Source organism: Pinus tabuliformis, chromosome 8 (assembly GCF_031772625.1).
Source record: "Pinus tabuliformis cultivar Carrire ecotype Pingquan chromosome 8, CPIR1, whole genome shotgun sequence".
NCBI classification, from domain to species: Eukaryota; Viridiplantae; Streptophyta; class Pinopsida; order Pinales; family Pinaceae; genus Pinus; species Pinus tabuliformis.
In genome coordinates this window covers 62,535,254-62,545,909 of record NC_142294.1, presented here as the reverse complement: position 1 = coordinate 62,545,909, position 10,656 = coordinate 62,535,254, and the positions used below count along the sequence as shown (strand labels likewise).

The 10,656-nt window shown below is 36.8% G+C and overlaps 1 protein-coding gene across 1 annotated transcript; it reads left to right on the top strand.

The window, feature by feature from the left end:
- Positions 1-1,488: 1,488 nt before the first annotated feature.
- On the top strand, positions 1,489-9,851 carry LOC149234156 (AAA-ATPase At4g30250-like). Its single transcript, XM_089461114.1, has 2 exons — positions 1,489-2,391; positions 8,935-9,851. The coding sequence occupies exons 1-2, from the start codon at positions 1,636-1,638 to the stop codon at positions 9,640-9,642; spliced, it is 1,464 nt and encodes a 487-aa protein (XP_089317240.1). The 5' UTR covers positions 1,489-1,635; the 3' UTR covers positions 9,643-9,851.
- The last annotated feature ends 805 nt before the right edge of the window (positions 9,852-10,656 follow it).

Sequence of the window (10,656 nt, the reverse complement as noted above, 5' to 3'; positions counted from 1 at the left end):
GAAGAGTTTATTAGGCAAGGTGATGGAGTAGATCTTCGTGGGAATGGTGGTGACGCTTCAAGGAATTCCGATCTATAAGAAGGATTTGGAGAAAATCCTCTTTCAGCTGCATAAACAAGATATCATGTTAGACATAATTCATTGTCATATCCCTTGCATACTAGAGCTGAATGATAGGCCAGGGGCATCCACCAAGGATCCGACACCTATTGCATCTGCCTAAGAGGAACAAAAGGATTAGACTCTTACTCATGCATAATTTTGTTTTATGCGGATAGCTTTTAATTTCTATGTTGCAAATATCATTTTATACAATTATGTAGTGTATGGACATGAAACAAAGACATATCTAACTTGGCTGGAAAGATTAAGACTGTATTGTTTTTGGATGGCCTACAATGCGGACTAGTGGCCAATAGACTTGGTTTTCCTTTGGGGCAAGTTGAGGCCACCCAGTCAATCTGTGTGGTGTAAACTTGCTTATTTTTAATATAAAATGGAATGGTCCTGCCAAGCTTAACAACAAAAAAAAATGATCTATGTTAACAAATTTATGTCAATATCAACTTCATATATATGTACATGGATAAAAAATTGTTAAAATAAAATATTTTAATATTATATGTAATAATAAAATATTCAATATGGGTTATCAATAAAATATTTTAATACTTGACATATACTTAAAAATATATTAATAATAAAAATACCATTTTAATTTGCGCATGATGTACATATTATGTATAATATTTTAATGTGAACTATAGATATATATATATATATATATATATATATATATATATATATATATATATATATATATATATATATATATATATATATATATATATATATATATATCAATTAAATAAAATTATGGTTAAAACATTTGTTTGGTCCTATATATACTTTATATAGTATTCAAAAAATACAATTAAAATAATGAAAAATTACACATTATATTATGCAGTGTACTTTAAAGAATTCGCACATAAAGAAATTTGATCCTTCTTACTTTAAAAAATTCGCACATAAAGAAATTTGATCCTTCTTAACTGATGTTAGATGCTTATTTAAAATAAAATGTTTGAAAACCACACCTTTAATAATTATTTTTACAAATATAGTAGCATTTTATATAAGCATGCGTAGGTAGAGCACATGTATTGAAGAGTGACCATTAGATTCTGTTTTGATAATAGTTGAACAGTATAAGTCATATGTACACTATTTTTGAAAGGGAAAAATGTGTATCTTTTGATTGGGTAATAATAAATGTTTTTTTGACCAAATATAATAGTATTTCAAATTTTGGCCAAATTTCTTTGGGAAAATAATAAGTAGTTTTCAATAATTTTATCATGTACCTACGCTGAAAAAACATTTTACCCACCAAATTTGTCTTCATTCTCTTTTTTCAAGGCGGCTGTGGTAAAGGGTTCCTTCCTACCATTCCTGTGCATTTCTCTTCCCCTTCCAGGAAGTAATCCGAATTAGGTTTACCCTGCATTTCTCTTCCCCTCCAAGAACTAATCCTTCTTTTTGTGCATTTCTGCGTTACCCTGCATTTCTCTTCCCCTCCAAGAAGTAATCCTTTTTTTGCATTTCTGCGTCCTTTTGTGAAGGTTTCGAATAATGCAGAATGGAATTGGACAAATATGGTCGCTGGTAGGCTTCTTCACTCTCTTCTGCAACCTCCTCCCTCCACAATTCCGAGAATCGTTGAATCAGTGGTTGAATCAATGGTGGTCCTACATTGGGAATCGTTTCGATCCCTATTACTATCTCGACATTCCAGAGTTTAAGGGAAGTCGTGGAGGCAATTCCAATGAGGTGTTTAACGACCTCGAGCTCTATTTGTGTGAGCTCGACGCCATTGGCAGCGCCCCAAAACTGATTGTATTTCGCTCCAAGAACTCGAGCAGTACAGAGTTCGGTCCCGCTTCTGGTGAGGCGGTGGTTGATTCCTTCCGGGGAGCCACTGTTTGGTGGTCTCACCACATTCAATGTGTTGGCAAGAACGACGATCTGGTAGAGAAGCGTAGGTTTAGCCTAAAGGTAGCCAAACCAAGCAAATCCTTTTTATCAGCATATTTTGTTCAAATTGCAAATAGAGCAGCTGAATTGAAGAGATTAAAGAGCAGCAGAACCCTCTATACCAATAATGGTGGATGGAGAAGGGTTTTGTTCAAGCATCCTTCCTCTTTCGATTCTCTGGCCCTGGATCCTGCGATGAAGGAGAAGATCATAAGGGACCTGGACCGCTTCAGGCAAGGAAAAGAGTTTCATAGCAGAGTCGGCCGTCCCTGGAAACGAGGATACCTTCTTTACGGTCCTCCTGGAACTGGGAAATCCAGTCTGGTTTCCGCCACCGCTAATTATATGAAGTACGTGTTGAAATTATAATTTCAACTGCAGTAAACAGAACAGCAGCAGCTACTTTATTCATTTGTCGTGATCCGGCGCCCCACATTTTTTCCCGATCTTTTATGTCACCGCCATTACCATCTTTTCACTCTTTAATTATTTTTGTGTTTCCAGAATGAAGAAGATCAGATCCAGCGCCACACCGTTACTTTGCAACAACCGTATTAATTGGCAGAACGGCTGAAACAGAAAAAGAACCATTCTCGAGCCGTAACAGCATTTACTAGCCATAGATTTCATCACCACCGACTCAAGAAATACAACAAAAGATCAAATCTGTTAATTATGAACAGCAGAAACTCTATCAGAAAGTTAAGGCGGTGAAGACCCTTTCCCGCACTATAAAATGCAGACACAGCAGTGTAGAAAAATAGAGAGAGGAAATAGATTGAAAGTCCTTTTGTAACACACAGCAGTGTAGAACAAGAGAGTTTTTTTTTGTATTGCACAACAGTGGTGAAATTTTCTGAGATAGTTGTTTTTGTGGAACTGAAACGTTCCTGTTGTAATCTGTTATGAAGATCCCTCTACGTGAGGAAGACTTAGTTTTATCTCTTGGTTTATTTTCATAAATAGAAGTTTCTTTCTGTGCGTTGCTGTTACATCAAAAGTTATTTTGTCAAAAATTTCCTGTTGCTGTTACACCGTAACTCAAAAAATACTTGACGTCAAAAGTTACGTTGCTGCAACACCAAAAATTTACGTTGCTGCAACACCACGAACAGCAACTGAAAATTTTTTACGTTGCTGCAACACCACGAACAGCGTTGCTGCAACACCAGTTACAGCAACTGAAAAAAAACTGTGTTGCTGCAGCACCGTTTCCAGAGAACAAATTTTTCTGTTTTTCTGAGTTAAAAACAGAGTATTTTTCTGTGTCAAAACCAGAGTATTATTTTGATCAGTTTTTGATCCTGAGGCAAAGTAGAGTATTATTTTATGCTCTGTTCTTGTGTTTTTGAATTATCAGAAAACAGAGTATTGCTCTCTGTTCATATTTTTGTTGTTTCAGAATTTATCAGAAAATTCTCAACAGTGGAAACAGAGGATTTTTCCACTGTATTTTGTTTGGAATAACCAGAAATTCCCGACATGGTATCAGAGCTTGTCCAGGCTCTTTGAAGACATCAAAGAAGCTGAAAGAAGATTTGTTGCTGCAGCAAATTATACAGCAGAGTGAAAACGCTGTCAAGGTATTTTTCAGATTAGTTTTTTTTGTGTAGCTGCTGAAGACAATTAAGTGATTTTTTTTCAGTCAAGTAATTGCAAGAATGGCCAGCACCAGCGTGGGTATGTTTAATACCCAGCTCCCACAGTTCAATGGGAAAAATTATGACTACTGGGCAATAACCATGAGAGCCGTGTTTGCCTCACAAGATTTATTGGAACTTGTTGAATATGGATTTGAAGAACCAGCAAATGAAGATGAGTTTATTGGATTAACTCAGGCAGAGAAAGAGCTGTTGAAGAGCAATAAGAAGAAGGACTCAAAAGCCCTTGTATTCTTATATCAAGCAGTGCATGAGAGTGTGTTTCCAAGGATAGCAGCAGCCAAGACATCCAGAGAAGCATGGAAAACTCTCAAGACAGCCTATCAAGGCATGGAGAAAGTGAAGACAGCAAAACTACAGTTGCTGAGGAAAGATTTTGAGAACCTGCGTATGAAGGAGTCAGACAATATTGACTCATTCTTCACACAAGCAATTGGTTTGGTCACACAGATAAGGTCTCATGGAGAAACTCTTGAAGAAAGGAGGATTGTGGAGAAACTATTGAGGTGCCTACCCTCAAAGTTTGATGTGATTGTCACCACCATAGAAGAGACAAAGGATCTCTCAAATTTCTCAGTTGATGAACTTCATGCATCATTGATAACACATGAGCAGAGGTTGAGTAGAAATGAAAACTCATCTCTAGAGCAAGCCTTCAAGACCCAGATGTCATTTGGAAGAGGAAGAGGTCAAGGCAGAGGAAACAAGAGAGGAAGAGGCAGAAGCCAATACAGAGGCGGAAGAAACAGTCCAACAAACGTTCAAGGAAGAGGCAGCAATCCAAATCAGAACCAAGGCCATGGCAGCAGTCAGCAAAGTGGACAACATCATGCTCAAGGACAAAGGTATGAAAAATCCAATGTCCAATGTTATTATTGTAAAAAATATGGGCACTATGCAAATGAATGTAAGAAAAAGCAGCATGATATGAGTAATAGATCTAGTGCAAATATCACTAGAGAAAATATCAGTCAAGATAATGTGTTGTTAGTTTGTAATATGGCTGAAACAAACAGTGAGGATATATGGTTTCTAGATTCTGGTTGCAGCAACCATATGACAGGAAACATAGCCCTGTTTTCTGCTTTAGATCAGAGTGTGCAGTCACAAGTCACACTTGGGACTGATAGTAAAATTTCTGTTATGGGAAAAGGAGAAGTTAAAATATTTACAAAGAAAGGTGAAAAGAAAACCATAGCAGATGTCTATTATGTTCCTGGAATGAAGTGTAATCTCTTGAGTATTGGACAGCTTGTTCAGAAGGGTTACAATGTTTTCTTTGAGAATGATGTATGCACCATCATGGACAGATTACCCAGCAAACGTTGTATTGTTGAAGTGAGGATGACAAGGAACAGGATGTTCCCTCTCAGAATAAGGGCAGATCTGAAGAATAAAGAAGTAATTGCATCAGTGACACAAGAGGCTCTCCAAAGCGTACCAAAGGATGAAAATTGGTTGTGGCATTTGAGATTTGGACATCTCAACTTTGGAGGTCTTAATTTGTTGAGTAGAAAAGGAATGCTAAGAGGATTACCATTGATAGAAAAGCCAGACAGCCTTTGTGAAGGTTGTATATTGGGAAAACAACACAGAGAAAGTTTTCCAACTGGGAAAAGCATAAGGGCAAAAGCACCCTTAGAAATTGTCCACTCAGATTTATGTGGACCGATGCAAGCTCCATCACTTGCAGGCAGCCAATATTTTCTAACATTTATTGATGATTTTACCAGAAAGACTTGGGTTTATTTTCTGAAGAATAAGAGTGAAGTGTTTGAAAAATTCCAAAATTTCAAAGCACTTGTAGAAAATCAAAGTGGGCTGCGTATCAAGGTTTTGAGAACTGACAGAGGAGGTGAGTATATCTCCAAAGAATTTTTACGTTTTTGCAGGGAAAATGGAATTCATAAGCAATTTACAGCAAGGTACACCCCGCAGCAAAATGGAGTTGCTGAAAGGAAAAACAGAACAATCATGGATATGGCAAGGAGCATGTTGAAGGCAAAGCATTTGCCAAATGATTATTGGGCTGAAGCTGTACACTGTGCAGTATATATTTTGAATAGATGTCCTACAAAAGCAGTGATGAACAAAGTGCCAGAGGAAGCATGGAGTAGGAGAAAGCAAGGAGTCTCCCACATGAAAGTTTTTGGTTGTGTGGCTTATGCACACATTCCAGATCAGCTAAGGAAGAAATTGGACAGCAAAGGGGAGAAATGTATTTTCATTGGATACAGTGAAGAATCCAAAGCTTACAGGTTATATATCCCATCCACCAAGAAGTTTTTTGTGAGCAGAGATGTTCAATTTATTGAAGAGGAAGCTTGGGATGGAAGCATAGAGAAAACAGTTAATGTTAAAAACTGTTTGTCTCATGATGATGATGATGAGGAGTTGGCTGAAACACATCCCCAAACAGCAGCGCCAACAACAGAATAGCAAGAGACACCCTTGAGGAGAAATGAGAGTGCTTCTCCAAGCACACCACAAGAAGGAAATTCAAGTGCATCTACAAGCACTTGCACACCGAATGAAAGAGGTAAGAAATTCAGAAATTTAAGTGATATTTATGATGAAGGAATGAATTCCCTATTTGCCTTGTATTGTCATGTTGATGACCCTGTTCATTTCGAAGATGCAATTAAAGATAAGAAATGGATAGAAGCTATGGATGAGGAGATGAATGCCATAGAAAGAAATAAGACATGGGATTTAGTTGAGCTACCAAAAGGTAAAGAAGTCATTGGAGTTAAATGGGTCTACAAGACCAAGAGTAATGTTGAAGGCAAGATAGAAAGACATAGGGCAAGACTTGTTGTCAAGGGATACAAGCAGCAATATGGGAGAGATTATGAGGAGACTTTTGCACCAGTTGCAAGAATGGAAACAGTAAGAACAGTGCTGTCCATAGCAGCACAAAACAAATGGAAAGTTTACCAAATGGACGTGAAGTCAGCATTCTTGAATGGAGTATTAATGGAAGAGGTCTACATCGAGCAACCTCTAGGCTATGAGAAGAAAGGCCAAGAGCACAAAGTCTGCAGATTGAAGAAAGCTCTTTATGGGCTGAAGCAAGCACCAAGAGCGAGAACCTACTGTTTACATCAAAGAAAAAGACTGTAAAATTTTAATTGTTGTGTTATATGTTGATGATGTGATTTTTACAAGTAATGATGACTACCTCATTGAAAATTTCAAATCAGTCATGAAAGAAGAATTTGAGATGACTGACATGGGTTTGCTGAGATACTTCTTAGGAATAGAAGTAGATCAAAATAAAAATGGAATTTTTATTTCACAGGCAAAATATGTAAATGAAGTGTTGAGCAGATTTAACATGCAGGACAGCAAGGCAGCAATCACTCCCACAGTGATGGGATTAAAACTCAGCAAAGAAGACAGCAGCAAAGATTTTGACCCTAGTGTGTACAAGAGCATAGTTGGCAGCCTCATGTATTTGACTGCAACTAGGCCAGACATAATGTATGCTGTTAGTTTAATTTCCAGATTCATGGAGAAGCCAAAAGAAACACATTGGCAGGCAGCAAAGAGAATTCTGAGGTATGTTAAAGGTACAAAAAGGTATGGCATATTTTATACTGTTTCAGAATGTTCAGATTTAGTTGGATACACAGATAGCGATTGGGCTGGAAGTGTAGATGACCGGAAAAGCACATCTGGTTACATTTTCCACATAGGTTCAGGAGCCATTTCATGGGCTTCCAAGAAACAGCCAATTGTGGCATTGTCTACAGCAGAAGCAGAGTATGTGGCAGCTACAGCAGCAGCATGTCAAGCGGTTTGGATGAGGAGAATGTTGAGAAGTCTATGCCAGGAGCAGGCAACAACAACAATTATTTTTTGTGACAATAGCTCAGCTATTGCATTATCCAAGAACTCTGTATTCCACAAAAGAACAAAACACATAGACACAAAGTTTCACTACATCAGAGAATTGGTGAACAATGGAGAAATCATTCTACAACATTGCAGGACTCAGGAACAGGTTGCAGATATTCTGACAAAGCCATTGGATCAGAAAAGTTTTGAGTTTTTAAGGAAACTTCTGGGTATGACTGATAACCCAGCAGTTGAAATTAAAGGGGAGTGTTGAAATTATAATTTCAACTGCAGTAAACAGAACAACAGCAGCTACTTTATTCATTTGTCGTGATCCGGCGCCCCACATTTTTTCCCGATCTTTTATGTCACCGCCATTACCATCTTTTCACTCTTTAATTATTTTTGTGTTTCCAGAATGAAGAAGATCAGATCCAGCGCCACACCGTTACTTTTCAACAACCGTATTAATGGGCAGAACGGCTGAAACAGAAAAAGAACCATTCTCGAGCCGTAGCAGCATTTACTAGCCATAGATTTCATCACCACCGACTCAAGAAATACAACAAAAGATCAAATATGTTAATTATGAACAACAGAAACTCTATCAGAAAGTTAAGGCGGTGAAGACCCTTTCCCGCACTATAAAATGCAGACACAGCAGTGTAGAAAAACAGAGAGAGGAAATAGATTGAAAGTCCTTTTGTAACACACAACAGTGTAGAACAAGAGAGTTTTTTTTTGTATTGCACAGCAGTGCTGAAATTTTCTGAGATAGTTGTTTTTGTGGAACTGAAACGTTCCTGTTGTAATTTGTTATGAAGATCCCTCTACGTGAGGAAGACTTAGTTTTATCTCTTGGTTTATTTTCATAAATAGAAGTTTCTTTCTGTGCGTTGCTGTTACATCAAAAGTTATTTTGTCAAAAATTTCCTGTTGCTGTTACACCGTAACTCAAAAAATACTTGACGTCAAAAGTTACGTTGCTGCAACACCAAAAATTTACGTTGCTGCAACACCACGAACAGCAACTGAAATTTTTTTACGTTGCTGCAACACCACGAACAGCGTTGCTGCAACACCAGTTACAGCAACTGAAAAAAAACTGTGTTGCTGCAACACCGTTTCCAGAGAACAATTTTTTCTGTTTTTCTGAGTTAAAAACAGAGTATTTTTCTGTGTCAAAACCAGAGTATTATTTTGATCAGTTTTTGATCCTGAGGCAAAGTAGAGTATTATTTTATGCTCTGTTCTTTTGTTTTTGAATTATCAGAAAACAGAGTATTGCTCTCTGTTCATATTTTTGTTGTTTCAGAATTTATCAGAAATTCTCAACAGTGGAAACAGAGGATTTTTCCACTGTATTTTGTTTGGAATAACCAGAAATTCCCGACAGTACGATGTCTATGACCTGGAGCTCACAAAGGTTTATGACAACTCTGAACTTCGCACGCTGCTCATAAAAACAACCAACAAATCGATTATTGTTATCGAGGATATCGACTGTTCGCTGGACTTGACCAACAGGGTTTCCAAGCCTTCGAAGCTCGATGATGGAAAAAGAAACGCAGTGGTAATGGATGATCCTGAAGAGAGAAGCGGAAGCCGACTTACTCTTTCGGATATTCTGAATTTTACGGACGGGCTGTGGTCGTGCTGCGGAGAGGAACGGATAATTATCTTCACAACGAACCACAGGGATAGGCTCGACCCTACACTGTTGAGATGCGGCAGGATGGATATGCACATACACCTCTCCTTCTGTGCTTTCCCTGCATTCAAATGTCTTGCTTTCAATTATTTGCAGATTGAAGATCATCCTCTCTTTTCCGCAGTGGAGGAAAGTATGCGCAGAGGAGCCGAAATGACTCCCGCAGACATCTCTGAAATTCTGATGCATCATGTGGACGATCCTCTCAGAGCTTTGAATGCAGTTATTTTAGCACTCAATGAAAAGGAACCATCTGCAATATCAGACTGTCTTGAACTACATGAAGCAGTTGAAGAAAGAATTGGCACTGAAGAAGAGGGTATCAAATTTCGGGGAAGGAGAGTCAGACAGGAAACCCCAAAGACTGCTGAACTTACTAATGGTTGTAACTGAAATCTTTCTGAATATCTAGTATAGTCTACAATAAAGAATAATGGAGTCATTTAAGTGGAGCCTGTGCTGACACAGATCCAACTGATCATGCATCCATCCTTGTTGTGCACGCTTGCACGGGTTTTGTGGTCTCAGATGTGAGTACAACATTATGGATTCGACCTGGGTTTGGATTTTAATTACATATATGAATATCTTTGTTTTGATCATGTTTATATTCAAATCTGGTGTGGGAAGCATCTGTTACATTGATACTATTTCTAATTTTAGAGAAAGTCTCTAGTTCTTCATCTTAGCATATTTCCTACACGGAGGGTAGATTGAAAATAGCGAATAAACTTACCAATATTATTTGTTCTGTTTACATAATGTGTCTGAAAATACAAAATAAATAATCAAATTTAATATATAATTTTATAAACTCCCTTTACAATCTAGAAAACTAAAATATAATTGACATTGAGAAACATATAACCTACATCTATTAATATAATCAATAACAATGTTTTAATTTTTTTCTTTTAAGTATTTAATTTTATTAAATATATAAAATTTATTTTTCTTATTCATGTTATAAATTTATTTAATTTTATTAAATATATAAAATTTATTTTTCTTATTCATGTTATAAATTTATTGAGCTAAGTAAATAGAGTTTGGAGTATGCTTTAAAATTAATTCAACGTTAAAAAATTATTTTCTTGTAATATAAGAGAAATTGATTGTGCTTCTTACAAAACCCCAGTTCATAGCCTTATCACATCCATTTCTAACATTAACCTATGTGCACTTTCAGAAGCCATATGTGTCCACTGATTGATGACTTCCTGGACCAGATCAAGGGGGCTAAATATCTTAACAAGATTTATTTGAAATTAAAAATTTATTTTCTTATTATATCAGAAAAAATTATTTTCTTGTCAAATGAGACAAATTTATTTTCTTCATAATATTTTTGGAAAATTGATGGCAGATTTTAAAGTATTCTGAAAATTTAATAGATATAAATTAATT

What these genes read in the sequence shown, in the direction of transcription:
- LOC149234156 (XM_089461114.1), top strand. Translation starts at nt 1,636, where the DNA reads ATGCAGAATGGAATTGGACAAATATGGTCGCTGGTAGGCTTCTTCACT. An exon ending in CCGCTAATTATATGAAGTAC is followed by an intron (nt 2,392 to 8,934) that starts GTGTTGAAATTA and finishes AATTCCCGACAG; the next exon opens with TACGATGTCTATGACCTGGA.